The sequence below is a fragment of the Brachypodium distachyon genome, chromosome 2 (genome assembly GCF_000005505.3).
Source record: "Brachypodium distachyon strain Bd21 chromosome 2, Brachypodium_distachyon_v3.0, whole genome shotgun sequence".
NCBI classification, from domain to species: Eukaryota; Viridiplantae; Streptophyta; class Magnoliopsida; order Poales; family Poaceae; genus Brachypodium; species Brachypodium distachyon.
Window position 1 is genome coordinate 14,332,570 of NC_016132.3, and position 15,237 is coordinate 14,347,806.

Below are 15,237 nucleotides of genomic sequence, written 5' to 3' on the forward strand. Positions count from 1 at the left end.
TTTTTCTTGCTTTCACTGGAAAAAAGAAGAAATGAAAACCCACTGGATCAAGTCCGTTGCAGAGTTGGGACGTGCACGAAATCCTCATGTTTTCTTTTTTGTTGTTGTTGTGAAAGGCAACGGATGCAGCTTACACAACATGTTTCAGCTTTGTGTTAAGTCAAACTTATTCAAGTTTGACCAAATTAAACTTGGAGAAGTTTGACCAAGTTTATAGAAAATTCTACCATTGTCCACAACTCTAATGAGTTTAATTATATCTGTCAAGGTATATCTCTTTAGTAAAATTATTGACACTGTCGATGCTAGTAAGAGGGTTTTTCATACTGACGACCTCCAACGGAAGGAAGATGAACTGATGAAGTAAGACGGTATTCAGAAAATCAGAAATGTGCACCTGTTAGGTAACTAGGTCCTCAAAGAGTTACAAGACTGTTGCTCCGCACATATAACTCGCAACGCAACCGAAACAAAGCACAACCCTTCATCAGTCCGGACAACACACGCAACATGTTAAAACGCTCTGCCCGAGGCATGGACACTCCTCGGCGCTCGAGCAACAAGCTCAGCTACTCCAAGCTGCCTACTCTCCGCAGGCGAGTCGGGACTTGGCCCGCCACAGCGGACCAGCACCATAACAAGGGTGCAGGGACTCCAGGGCTCAGTAGTTGGTGTGCTGCTGCCAGCTCTGGTGAGATTGCTGCGACGGCGCTGCCTGGTAGCCGTTCAGGCTTGCCTCCGACGGGTTCTGCGGGTGGTGCTCCTGCGTCATGCCGCTTTGAGAATGGTAGAATGCCGGGTAGCCATGACCTCCAAACTGAGAGGGCTGCTGCGGCTGCTGCTGTGCCTGGCGTAAGGCACCCTGCTGGCTCTGCCCCTGGTAGCCATAGAATTGGGTAGGAGGCAGCGCTGCCGCCGTTCTTGAACCAGCCCCATGGAGCCACATCGCAGAGTTGTCACCCTGGAAAGAAGGAATAGTAAAATTAGCACTTATCAAATAACTAAACATCAATCATCAGAAATAGGATTAATCAGGGCTAGAGAACAACCAGTTTTTTTTAGGACACACAAAGGCTGTTACCTGCTGCTGGAGAGCGGCCATATATTGATTGGCATCTTTGTATTGAGCACCCAATGCTTCATCAAACCCAGCATTTGTTGATGCAGAGGTAGCATTCTGATTAAGGTTGAAATTTGCTGGAAGATTACTTGAGCTTCCAAAGCCTCCATAGCCTAAAACCGACGAAGGTTGCTGTTGTTGTAAGTTTGTAGCTGACAAGTTGCCCTTGTATTGTGGCATCGCGTACTTCATGCCAGCTCCAGGTACAGCAGCGGCAGACTGATGGAACTGCCCATTACTTGAGTATGCTTGCTGGAAGGCTGATGGTAGGTAAGCAGGGTAGTTTTGCGCCAGATACGGGTAGCCCATCATATTTGTAAAAGGTGCGATAGGTAGAGTTGGCTGAGAGTAAGGATGGACAGTTAATTGCTGAGGGAGAGGAGGGCCCGTCTGAATACTGGTACTTGGAAGATTTTGCGTAGATTGATTGTTCGAGAAAACTCCTGATTTCAGAGGCTGGAAAAATACACGTGCTATTAAATTGTGAAGGAAAACAAGAGGATTAAGACCAAGCAATATATATATATGCAACCTCTGATTGTGAGCACTATCATGTCAATAAAATACAACAATTAAGTAAAAAACAGCTGCCCCTAGAAAAGAAGTAACAAGCGAAGTTTAGTGTACATACTGAATGCAAGTAAATTGACCATGGCATGTTTTAATTCCCAGATGGATTTTCTGGTTAGCTTAATAATCGATGTGATTATTGAATGAATACATGGAGTATAATTTTCCAATGCTAGCACAACCACAAAATTCATCTTTACAGAAGTAAAGACTGTTCAGGCTTTTGTAGAATCTGAAGTTTAAATTATATGAAATACAAACCCAATGGAGCAGTGAGATATATTTATCAAAGGTTTAAATTACCTCCTGCATGGAGATGGCTTGCCCAGTAGTTGTTGGTGCGGCTGAGTTATATCTTGTACCCATTGATTGTGCTGCCAGCAAAGGTGATAAGCTGAAGTCCAAGTCCCGAAGAGGTGACATATTTGACCCCAACAGATTGCTGTGCAATGTATTTGTTTGCTGGAGAAACAATGAGCAGTAAGGGTTATCTCTTAGCATAACAAGCTGAACTAAATATACAAATATGCAGAAGATGATATATTTATCATTTCTTTTCAGCAAGGAAGAAGTTTGTCATGGATTGGAACAATGTATGAAAAAACTAGAACAGGCCAACCAGTCCAGAAGATATTCATGGGCAATCCCCTGCCAGATCCTTATTTTCAGGGGTGTTCAAAAACAGGTTTAACTCGATCCGGGCCTGACTTGATCAGTGGAATCCAGTAATCAGTGGGCTAGGTAATTTTCCTTCATTGCCCCTAATGAGGGCAGCAAAGTTCATGCAATAAATGGTTTTTAAGGTTTGAAGTGAAACCACTTTAGCATAGCCCCGCTACTGTTTCAGGAAATTGTAATAAAAGAACATTGTCTGCACAGAAGTGCACATTCCAGTGCAATCACCCCTTGTGTTCCTTCATACATGCCATTCTAGTATTCAAATTTTGTTCATAAGTGCATGTTATTATACCATTTCAATATAACAAAGCATCAATAGTCCCTTTGGAATACACCTCCTTTGATTATTTCCGTTGACATTTATTGCTATCGAGCAGATTAAGTAACACAACATCCAAGGGTAAGAAGTGGCATGGTAAAAAGGCACATGCAATCTTTTCTACATATCTTGGTTGACATGCAAAATATTAAAACAAAATGCATTCAGGAACTGAGTGCCAGATAAGTTTCAATTATACAGCCATCATGCTTTTCTCTAAAATGGTTCGAGCTTTGTGTTTTACTAAAGAGAAAAATGCTTTGGAACCCACTAAACTATCACCACCATCTCATTTCCCTGCCTGGATTGTTTTTGCGTTGAGCCTCAGGCCTCAACCTCCCTAAACTTGTCTCCATTTCCCATATAGCTTTTTTCTAACATTAGACCAACAGATTCCATTAGGTGGACGGTGACATGGCAAAACAAGTGTGAGCTGCCACACATTTCTGTTGGTCTACTGGTGAAAAGTAGCAATGTGAAAAACAGAGACCAAGTTCCAGGAGGCCCATCACAGAAAAACAAGGCAGCAAAGTGAGAAAGTGGTGGTAGTTTAGGGAGTTATTTTCCTTTTTTTTACAAGTAGTCAAGCTTGCTCGTCATACATATACAAAGCAAAAAGAGCTAAAGACCAAATAGTTAATTACTTAGATTTGCTGAAGATATTCTGGTCAGAAAAGAGAGGCAATGATCTACTTTGGATAAGGATGCAACCAAGGTAAAAGCATCTGATGCCCAAAGGCCAAATCATGCTCACCAGCTATTAAACTATCATACATGGCTTAACTTACTATAACAAGGTCAGCAGCTTCACTGTTTTGGCACATCTCATAGTGGCAAGATTGCAACAATACATTGAAACCCTGTTCTAAGGGTTCCTATGGTCTGGCTCTTAATTCATAAGATAGCCCCAAATTCATATAAGCCTACCCATGCATGTTTTAAACTGGCTATGTTAGCTGTTCTGATTCCTTTAGACAAGTATTTCACAGACCATGCAGTACTGGTTTCGGTGTGACAACTTTGCAGAAAATCCTATGGAAGTGCAAATCAGCTCTCCTATTATGTGTATGAACCCAAGAACTGGATTCAAAGCCAGATTTATGATTCAGCCAGGAACCCTTTCTTGCTGAAACATTGCAGTACATCCGCACTGTTCATTGGAAAAGCTAACGAGTGCTATATATTACGTCTATTGTAGCCAGATGGTAAAACACATAGACGACTGAACTTCCATGACACATGAACATGAAAAAGGTGAAGTTACACTAAAAGGATAAGAGAAGGGAGCACTGTACCAGCAAGCTCGTCAGATGGTTAAAAGAGTGTGCTTGGTTATTTCCTTGCATGGCCTCCATTGCATTTGGCTGTGCCGGGTTAGAATATGCATGACTTGAAACTGATGGCAGATTATATTGAACACCAGAAGGATCATCAAGTATTTCCTGTCTCGGGACATCAGGCTGTGGAACAGAAGGTACATCAAGATTCTCCGTGTTAGCTCCAATAATGTTGTCAAGGTTCTCATTTGTTGACAAATTCACTGCAGCACTGTCATAGTAATCTTGATCCCTGCGAGGTATAAAAGGCATTCCAGTCATGACACGAGTAACAAGATGCTCCTGTCGAGTAAACTAAAGAAGCAGAAAAAAAAAATAACCTTGTATCTATTTGATCTACAGGTTCAGATTCCTCCTCAACAGGCAACTCCACATTGTTGTCAATGCTCTTTGATGGAAGGAGCCCAGAAAATGCACCGGATTCGAAACTGCCAAAGCTCAATCCAGCACAACCTGTGTTTGCTACTTGAAGATGATCAGGAATTATAACTGCTGGGTTATCTTCAGCAAACTTTGTTGTAGAGGTCTCTTCGTCATGTAGGCTCAGACCCTGAAAATTTGCTGATGATGGCAAGTCAGCATTGGGCTCCTCCTCAACTGCACAAAAATGGCACGGTCAGAAAATGGGGATGTAAACCACAGTTAGAACAAGAGAGAAATCAATCTTCATGAATGACTTGCCAGTATAAAGTTTATTCAGAAAGAAATTAATAATGTGTTTTATCGGGGTACTTTCGATCTGCTGTGACCTTGATATCTGTTATTTAAAAAAATGTGAGTCTAAACATTTATTTAGAACAAAATTATCGCTATCTCGATTCTTTGGATCACCAACTACTAGTCATCTCACATTGTGCAGTGAATATTTGCCTCCTATTTTGTTGCTAGTGCCTTCATAATCATGAAGCCTATTATACAATACAGATGCGTTGAATATATGCCAAGGGAAAAATGTACGAGCAGACATACAAAGTGGATAGTAACTGTACCAACTAGACAAAGCAATTGCACTTCACCCCTAGATAGTTGAATTGTTGTATCAAATCAAAATATAGCTAAATCAGTTTTCCCATGATTATGGTCACAAGCATGAACAATAGATATACATACAATATCTATTAATGGAATATCAAATCATTAACTCGTAAATGATGCTGTGTTGCTTATCAAAGCGTAAAAGTTGACAACCACCAGATTCTGCACACGGAACATATTACATGGATGTTTCAACCAAACAAATATTAGCCCTCAGAAGTATAGCAAGCAAAACTCGGTATGTTTTTTTAACTTAGATTTACACTCACCATCATCCTGTATGCGAGAATGCTTCTGGGGCAGATATGTATTTGAGTTCTGCAATGATCCGTCATTATATTCAGAATTCCCTCCGTAATGGTCCAAGTGTCTCTCAGAAGCATTTACTGATCTCAGTGAAGCTGAGATGTTCCCATCTAAATAAGAATTTTCATGTGAGTAAACCTCATCAGCAACCAGCGTAGATGGATGTAATGCCGCCTCGTAAAATGATGGGTCACCGGATGTCTCAGGGAGGGATGATTGATTTCCTGATACTGGATCATCCTGTGGAGACCAATCATTATCATATTTCGGCTTGTTGTCAGCAGCTGGGTGACTGTGATCCTTAACAAGGACAACATCTTGTGCAGAAGGTAGCCCCTGGTCAAGCTCTGTAGGTGGAACTGAGCTTGCAGATTGTTTTAAATTCTGGTTTACAGTGCTGGGCAACGAAGGATATTGTCCAGCATATCCTTTGTCCGCTGTGACCACAGTCTTGGTGGATGGCTTCCCCTGAGTCTGTGGTGGCCTGCCCATTTTCACAATATCAGCCATTGACAACTGACCTGGTGTCCCAGACCAACCGTGCTGAAACCCAGATGATGGTTGTGGTTGTGTAGATGGTCCATCAGCAACCATAGTTTTGTTCACAGAGGAACTACAGCAGACAAAACAGAACATGAATATCAAAACAGGTGGAAAGAAAACAATCTGAAGCACATTGATAATAAATCAGATAAATTAGCATGTTCCCAGACATCCAGTGTCACACAATAATCAATATCTGAAGACCATATTGGTAAACTCGAACTTAACACAATATTGAAAATATTATTGAATAAAAAATAGGACTTAATCAGATAATTCTGCTCAACCAAAAGACTGGAGAAACTTGATAATTGCCTCCATGAGGATGCCTATGAAAAATAGATTCGTAAACTGTCATGTGGGGCTTATCATAAGGTTGTAGTGTTTGGTTGTGGTCATGGAGTAGAATGTAATGGAATGGTTCCAAAAAGTGAGATGATTCTTGTGTTTGGTTTCTAGAATATGGAAAACTAGAATGGAACCATATGGTTCCTCAAAAGGGAATATTCCCTCAATACGCCTAACCATCTCATTCCTCAAAAAAGTAGGAATCAGTTGGTTCCAAGTGGAACCAGTGGTTTAAGTGTTTGGTTCTTAGAATATAGAAACTAGAACCGTCCATTACATTCCATTCTTATAGGAATAGAACCATTTCATTCCGTTCCACCTTGCTCTGGAACAAAACACTACCTAAATTCATCTTCAATTGCTTGATTAATACATGGTACATGCGCCCCTTACATAGGACTTACTTGATCCCTGAGTAATATATCCCTAACTGAAAAGATACTTATCAGTCTCTATCTCTTGTCTTATCTATTTCCATTCAAATAATATTTTAAACATGTGTTGCAAGAACATGTGCTGTTTGTAGAGTGTTTTAACAACATGGCAGGGGCATCAGCAGTAACACAAATGATCTAAAGGGACAACATAAAATGGTTTGAAGGAAGAGAAACAAGTAGATCAAATTAATACCAAGTATTCCTGCAGAAAAAGCAAGCCAAGTTATAATTTCCTTAACGTATGAAGCAAAAGAAAATGTGCCCTTACCTTGGAACCGTTTGCTTCTGAATGGAATTGGTAGATAGCATACCCGGCCCAGAGACTGATGACCTTGCGGTCGCATTATCTGATTTTTTTTAAATGAAAAAAGGTGAAAACGAATGACAGACAAGATGAACAGCGTTGAAGATGCAAACAGTGTTCATTTTTCTATTACCAGTGGAGCTAGTGTGTGCAAAACTGTTTCGTCCACCTCGATCTGGGGCACCTCTAACACCTCGATTGGTAGCATTATTTGCCGCTCGAGACCTTGGCTCTGGAGTCTCTTTAACCTATGTAAGTGCAGATAACTATAGCTATTAGTTCCATCGTGACTAATACTTTCAAACAAAAACCAAAATAATAGCCAAACAAGTTAACTTTTGGTGCAAAATAATCGTTTGCGTGGACAATGTATTTTCTGTACATATGCAATTGGGTATTCATGTTAATAAAGTGCAAACATCAGAAGGTTAGCTACAAATTCATGAGAAACCAAGTAAACAGCCATGGTAAAATGTTATGATGTAAAGGAAACATTGCACGGGTATAGCGCATGTGCCATATATATTTGGGGAGAATACTGGGTGGACTGACCTCTTTTTTCTTATCACGCTTGCTCTTTACCTCTTGAAAGGTATCTGAAAAAAAAAACAGTGGTACATGAGATACTGACGCTCATATAATGGTGAGCCAGCTGACATAATTTATCTTAGGGTCACCAAAATAATCAAAACCCAACAAGAAAACAACCATATTATGTGATCTAAGAAGATAAAAAAAAAGGAACCGAGAACATATTGGGGAGATAATAACAAACAAAATAAGGTAAACATACAAATGTAACCAAAATAAACTACAATATGTCTATAAGCAAATAAGGTAAACATACAAATTCTGAGCAACAAGAGAGATCATAATCATAAATTCAAAGAGTTCTGGCCATGTCAGGTAAGCTCAAGAACGTAATTTACAACCTTCAGAAGTAATGTAGAGCTATAAGACATCTTACGGTTTCACTAATCCTCATACAATTAGGAAAAGCACTTTACAGGGAGGCCAATGGTGTCGACAAAAGTTACACAAAGGTGTGCCTGACCTTCATAGTTATCAAGATCAAACTAAGCAAATGTCAACCCAGATGTAAAGAGAAGCACATCCTAAAATGTGCAAGGAGTCCTTGTCCGCATCAACTTGTTATCCCAGAAATTCCTCCAGATTTCACATAAGTACAGGACAGGGAAAAAGAAACTACTCCCTCCGTCCCATATTAAGTGTCTCAAATTTGTCCAAGTATGGATGTATCTATGCCTACAAAACGTCTAGATACATGTAATATTTCGACACTTAATATGGGACGGAGGGAGTACTATTCAAACGAACTCAACAAAATCCCCTCAGTGTTTTGTCCATGAAGAAAAAACTAAATCCCTCATCTCAGAAAAGCACACATAACAACACAAGTATACAAAAATAGCAAATCCGATTGTGCCACTTTCCCTCCCACTGTAGAATAGAGGCATATTGAAAATGACAACTACCAAAGCAATATAGGAATACCTAACCGATCTCAGACAAGCATACTCAATTAAACAAGCAGAACAGAAGTGTTTTCACTAAGCTTTAGCCAAGAATACAAGAATCCATCTCCTTTCCCAAATCTATGAGCACAACTGCGTTCCTGGCCAGTAGCTAAATGTTACCAATATCATCAGTTCCTGGCCAGTAGCTAAAACTACCGCGAAAGCATTTTGCAGTAAAACCAGTCGGCTAAAGATATCAGTTACCCCCTTTTCTCCTGAAGTCCCGCACTTCCCGGATTCTCCTCTCCATCCAACAACAACAGAAGAAATGGATGAACAACAGAAAACAAGGAGAATCTACCTACCACCTAACCCAAAATAGGAAGGGCTTGCCACTAGCAGCATTTAGCAGGCAGTCTAAACAGACACCTACAAATGTAGAAGCAAGAGCTGATTTGCACGAGCCTAAAAAATAACTCATAAATCTATCTAATGCTACAATAGAAAACAGCTATATTGTCACTAATCCACAGGAGGCCAGAAAGGAAAACTAAAAGCAGGCTCGTCTGATTCCAGCTAGTCCGTATGGGACACGCAGAGAAAGCGGCCACAGCGGCAACGACTAACGAATCGCTTCAAATCGGCGAAAGCACGCTGTCCTAAGAACCTCCTGAGAACCCTAGCGGCGAGGAACCTCGGGGTCGGGGCCGGGGGCGCCCCCTCCAATCGCGCATCGAGGGAGTAGCCCGCGAAGAGACATCAAAAAAGGCACGGAATCAGTGGCGCGCGGGGAGGGGGAAGAGATGGGCAGACCTTGGGAGAGGAGGCGGCTGACGGCCTCGTCGGGGTCCATGCCGCACTCGCGCAGCGCCGCGTAGATCTCGGCGTCCGGGCGGTTCACGATCTCCTTGAGGCCCTGCACCAGCTTCCTCGACGCCTGCGGGACGGGCCCCGCGGCCGCCGCCCCCTTCCCTCCTCCTCCCGCGCCGCCGCCGCTCATCCTCGCCGCCGCCGCCTGGATCCCTCCTCCTCCTCCTACTCCCCTTCCAAACCGGGAGACCGACTCAGCGGCGCGGCGGAGCGGTGCTGTGGCGGGGGTGGGCTAGCTTCGGTTTCGGCTTCCGGCTGTGCTTCACTTCGGTTCTCTGAGAGACGCAACAACAACGGCGGCCTAATTCCAAAACCCTTCCTCCCCCTTGCTCCCCTGCGCCTAGCCTTATATAGCTGGGCCGACGGACGGGTGGATGGATGGATTCATGGATTGACGGATCCATTGCGGGGAGGACGCATAAATACGGGGGAGGCAGCCATCGCCTTTTTCCCCTCCTTTCCTTGCCCGTGTTAATTAATTATTACTCCTATACGCCAGATTTTCCTTCCAATAATAATACTGGAGTACTAGCACTATACTACCTTGTCACATGCAATTACACGTATTTTCGTGCTCACAAGCAACTCCGAAAACCGATTCCACAATCCGTGAAATAACACAGTGGTTGACCGTATTATGAAACCACGGGAAACAAATTCATCGGCTTATGGAATTCGAGCCTTCGAGGGGTGATGTGAAACAGATAATGTATGATTGGTAGCTTTGCCTATTTTTTCTTTCTTTGCTTTTTGATACTTGTCCAGATGATTGTTATGGGAAAGTAAAAAGAAATTGTTTTTGTCTATAGTAATCCATCCGATACAGGACGGAGTATTATTTATCGCGTATCTTGTAATGATGGGTATACATTAATTTCACCCGTGTGTCATCTGTTGCTTCGATTTGGACGAACGCGTTTAGGATTCGGTCGCGTCATGAACCGTCCTTTTACAAAATTTGGTCAACGACGTCGTATATAAGGATACCAAATCTTTGTCTTTATTGCCTACTACATACTCGTATATCGGTCACGAAGCAATGCTTTTGGGTATACTCTGTGAGTAAACCACATCCTTTATAAATCAATTTGGATAAGGATACCAAGCCCTCGTTCCAATCGCCTAGTAGAGATATCGGTGCGAGCTAATGCTTTTGAATACACTCCGCGAGTAAAATCGTGTCCCTTTTACATCCACTAATCTTGTCAAGCGCGTTGAATAAGGATATCAAGCTTTGGTTCTAATCGACTGCTAGAGATAGAGAAGTGATACACGTACGATACAAATTGTACAACAATTTCATACGACAAGACTCATACTAGTACTAAGTCAGTATGTGAGGCCCTGGAGTTGCATCACTGGGAAATGTGTCTGTGTGTTGTAGTACACATATCGTACGCCGTCCGCGTATGCAAGGCATTTCCGCTAGAGATATGAGCACAAGGCAATGCTGTTGAATACACTTTGCAAGTAAATTGCGCCCATCCTTTATATTTGGTCAAAGGCATCAGATAAGGATGCTAGATCATAGTTATAATTTCCTACTAGAGATATCGGCATGAGGCAATGCTTTTGAATACGCTTGACGAGTAGACTGCGTGCTTTGTACATCTATTAATTTGGTCAAGCGCGTAAGATATGAGAATACGAGGACATAGTTCTAGTTGCCTACTAGAGATATCGGGACGAGGCAATGCTTTCAGATACACTCGCCGTGTAAGCTCCGCTCTTTGTACATCCATTGTTTTGGTCAAGTGCGTCGGATAAGGATACTAGGACATAGTCCTAGTTGTCTGCTAGAGATATTGGCACGAGGAAATGCTTTTGAATACACTCATGCGAGTAGGCTACGCCCTTTTTAGAACCAATTTCGACAATTACATTGGATAAGGATACCATGTTTTGTTTTTGATTGCCTAGTAAAAATATCGACATAACATGTAGCTCTTGAATACAATATTTGGGTAAACCACTTGCGAAATTACTTTCCCAACCATGCCCACGTTCCATGCGTATCGCCATTTGTCAATCATGGGCCCCACAATGACGTTGTCCTGCCGTTTCCACTAGTTTTTCCTCATGCTTCGTCCACAAAAACGCATCGACGACCTTTTCCTTTCCCTTTTTGTGTTCGGTCTCTTCTCACGTGTCTGTGTCCGCTTGCATCTAAGTCCGCATAGAGAGGGGACGACCCTTTTCCCCAAAGACTGAAGGGTGGGGTGCGTGGGGCTCTGACTTCGTGGTGTCATAGAATAGTGTGACCACCGATTGTCCCATGCGTTAGGTTGCTCTATGACGATCCTATGTGGTGTCTAGGATGGTGTGCTTTCCAAGGTGACATCATGTGTGTGTTTTGCAAGAGCCCGAGATGAGATTGTGTTACTTTCCAGGTCCAAAGTTATTTTCCCAACCATGGCCACAGTCCGAGTGAATACACTTTGCAGGCCTGAACTTACTTCCCCAACCATGCTCATGTTCCATGCATAGCGCCATATGTCTGACATGGGCCCCAATGATGTTGTACCATTTGCACTACTTTGTCCTCATGCTTCATCCATAGACATCAAAGACTTCTTCCTTGTCTTTCTGACATCCGACTCTTCACATGTGTTTGTATTTGCTTGCATCTAATCGTGCACACGTGGAAGAGGACCTTTTTTTCCAAAAGACAGAGGGCGTTGGATTCAATGACTTTGTGGTGCAATAGAATAGCGCCAGCTTCGATGGCCCCATGCGGCATGTTGCTCGTGACGCTTCTATGAGGTGTTTAGGAGAGGTTGACCACATGGTGTCCAAGATAATATTGTGTGTGTGTTTTGTGAGAGTCCAAGATGATATTGTGTACGTTACTTTGTAGGCCCCAAGTTACTTTCCCAACCGTGCTCATGGTTAGAGTGTATACACTTTGCGTGTCTGAAGTTACTTTCTCAACCATGCTCATGGTCCAATAGTAGAGCCATCCGATTGTCGCGGGGCCCACAGTAATGATGTCAAGCCCTTTCCACTACTTTGTCGTCATGCTTCATCCACAGATGTCATAGACTTATTTCTTATCTTTCTGACATCCGACATCTCCACAATTGTTTGCATCTGCTCGCATCTAATCGTGCACGCACAGAAGAGTCTTCTTTAACTCTTACCTTTCTAACATCCGACATCTCCACAAGTGTGCGGAGCAACAGTCTTGTAACTCTTCAGACCTAGTTTTTACACCTAACAGGTGCACATTTTTCATCTTCTTCCTTCAGCTAGATGTTGTTGCCAGTATGAAAACGTCTTACTACAACATCTACAATACCAAATCTTGACGGATTTAATAAAACTAATATAGAGGTGTAAATATTGATACATCTTCTGTAAATTTGAGACCTTAAAAAGTTTGATTTGTTTTTCCTCAAAAAAAAGTTTGATTTGTTAAACTTCTTCAAATTTGACTTAGGTAGGACAACGAACTTAGACGAGATCTCACTTTCTTCTGTTTTCCATCTAGTAAGATAAGAACTACGTCCTTTTTTAACAGCGAGTAGGGAAAAGGTTTGTATAACACAAGGATGCACAGAGCAGCTATTTTCACGTGGAAGTGTACTACTCCCTCCGATCCATATTAATTGTCAAAATATTACATGTATCTAAAAACTTTTTAGGCATTGATACATCCATATTTGAACAAATGTTAGACAATTAATATGGATCGGAGGGAGTAGAAGTACTATAAAAAGTAGCATCATGTTTGTTATAAATTCTAAAAGGGCGTATGCAAACAAAGGTCGATCGTTTGTTAGTATAAGACCTATCCATCAGCGTTCCCACAGGTCGATATGAAAATGAGGTTTTTAGTAGTTACCGAAAGCATGATAAGAATAGAAACAATCATCACACGTTCTGAATTACTCAAACCATGCCACAGGCCAACAATCCCACGGAACAAAGATCGTCTTTCCCTGCTTTATTTTCATTAAATTATTGGACTTATTACGTCATTTTTTCCACGTGTTCGCAAAACTGGTTCACGATCCCATGGGCCGCAGCCCAACTTTGTCCATGCCGGTGCCAGCTCAGCAATGAGAAACAATTATATTAAAAAAAGAATTGTCTCTGCCCCTCTTCTTCTACCTCGCGATCCCCATCTTCTTCTCAAACCAAGCGCAGCGCAACGGCAAGTCCAAGTGTCCAACCCCCCTCTTCCTCTCTACCCAATGGCGGCTCGTGCTATTGCGCCATGGCGGGAGCTCTCGGGCGAACTGCTCGCTGAGATCGCCAGACACCTACCCTGCCTCATCGACTGGGTTAGTATGGCGTGAAGTCATCGCTCCGCCGCTGCAGAGTCCGTGTCTCCTTCCATGGCTTCTGCTACCGTACCGGCGCACTAAATCCCTTCCACCAATCGCGCGGAAACGGAGCGCAGGTCAGAATGCTACTGCATCGCCCACTCTGACATTCACCGCCTCGGCGTCGGGAGCGACACCGGCGACGCTCTTGACTAAGGGGTGACTTCGACAATGTCCATATTGGTGGAATTGTATCTAGAAAAGTTTCGAGTGTATGTGTTGGCGATCTCGTCGGCTAACAAGGACCAAGGATACAGGGGACATGATTTACCCAGGTTCGGGACCCTCGGAAGGTAACCCCTACATCCTGCTTGTCTGGATTATATTGATGAGTTGATTACAAAAGAGTCGCGGAGGCTAGATGCACAGATTCGATCTCACGAGTGCGCCTAGGCGGCTTCTATGCTTGATTGGTTGATCTTGGCTCCCCCTCCTGGTTCCTTTATATATGCAGGAGATCAGGTCCCAGGTAGAGTCCAAGTCGAATACAATGTCGAAGTATAATATGTTTAGGCTCCCTTTGTCTTCATATAGACTCCTCGAATTGTATTAGTCTTCTTTGTGACCCCCAGCTGACCCGTGACGGTTATACTCGAGTCGAGTACGTGGTTAGTCATGACCACGTCAGCCCTCTTCTTCGGTGGGTTGTCATCGCCCAAGGGCAGCACAGTGGCCACGCGTTCTTCAACATGTACTCCGACCACCGCATCCCCCTCGTGGACTCTGTCTCCTGGGCGGCGGTTGGCGGAGAGCCAAATAGAGAACCATCCCCTCCTCCCATGCTCATCCTCACCGCGACGCTCTCATGCTCGCCGGTGGCACCGGGCAGGCGGTGCATGGCAGCTGCAATCGTCGACGGGGTGGGCACGGACAAGTTCGCAAACAGTTTCGACGTGGTGCCTCAGATTGCATTCTGGCAGGTGGAGGTGGGAATCCGCGGCCATCAAATTGGGCCTGCCACGGGTACATCCGCTACTCGCCTGAGCACGCGCCCGTCGCGCTGGAGGATGTCCTCCATCATCGGGGAATATTCTTTTTACTCACCACAGAGGAGAACTTCGTATGCGTGCCGAAAGAACACGTCTTGGAGATTGGGATGACAGACAGCCCCCAATGAGCCGCTCAAAGGCACGTCCGAGCGTGTGAGTGGGCGGTACCTTGTTGAGTCCCGAGGCCAGAGTCTGATGGTGGTGAGGATTGCTTTTGTCGAATAATTTTGGGACGAGGATCAGACCTGCGTTTTTCGTTTTTGAAGTGTTCACAGAAGGTGGCCACTGCCGGCAGGATCAAGGTCTGAACTTGGAAGGAGATGGGCGAATGCTCTTTGCTGCTCGTGTTTGCTCTGGATTGTGTGAGACATTTCTATTCCCCGGTTCCAGGGAAGGGATTTATTTCTTGGACGAACTGGCGTTCATTCGACGAAGATCAGTGCAGGCCCCCGGACACCGGCAGTATTTCTGCAATGACAACGGCGCTGGTCTGAAACGCATCATGATATAATGGCAACCTCTAGTGGTGTTAGTTCTCGGACAGAGCTCCCTCAAATTATTCTTCGCCTGTTTGG

General features: G+C 43.5%; 1 protein-coding gene across 1 annotated transcript; it reads right to left on the reverse strand.

Moving 5' to 3' along the window:
* Positions 1–353: 353 nt before the first annotated feature.
* On the reverse strand, positions 354–9,715 carry LOC100840916. The gene is made up of 10 exons (XM_003567826.4): positions 9,289–9,715; positions 7,550–7,593; positions 7,131–7,245; positions 6,962–7,040; positions 5,329–5,978; positions 4,345–4,621; positions 3,983–4,256; positions 1,994–2,152; positions 1,082–1,576; positions 354–961 (listed from the first exon to the last, which is right to left on the reverse strand). The coding sequence occupies exons 1-10, from the start codon at positions 9,473–9,475 to the stop codon at positions 662–664; spliced, it is 2,580 nt and encodes an 859-aa protein (XP_003567874.1). The 5' UTR covers positions 9,476–9,715; the 3' UTR covers positions 354–661.
* Positions 9,716–15,237: the final 5,522 nt, after the last annotated feature.

Bases quoted from the DNA above. Each gene is read 5' to 3' on its own strand.
- LOC100840916 (XM_003567826.4), bottom strand. From the start codon at position 9,475: ATGAGCGGCGGCGGCGCGGGAGGAGGAGGGAAGGGGGCGGCGGCCGCG. The intron at 7,594-9,288 runs GTCTGCCCATCT...TTTTTTTTTCAG, and splicing joins CAGCCGCCTCCTCTCCCAAG to ATACCTTTCAAGAGGTAAAG. The intron at 4,622-5,328 runs GTGAGTGTAAAT...ATTTTTGTGCAG, and splicing joins TTCTCGCATACAGGATGATG to TTGAGGAGGAGCCCAATGCT.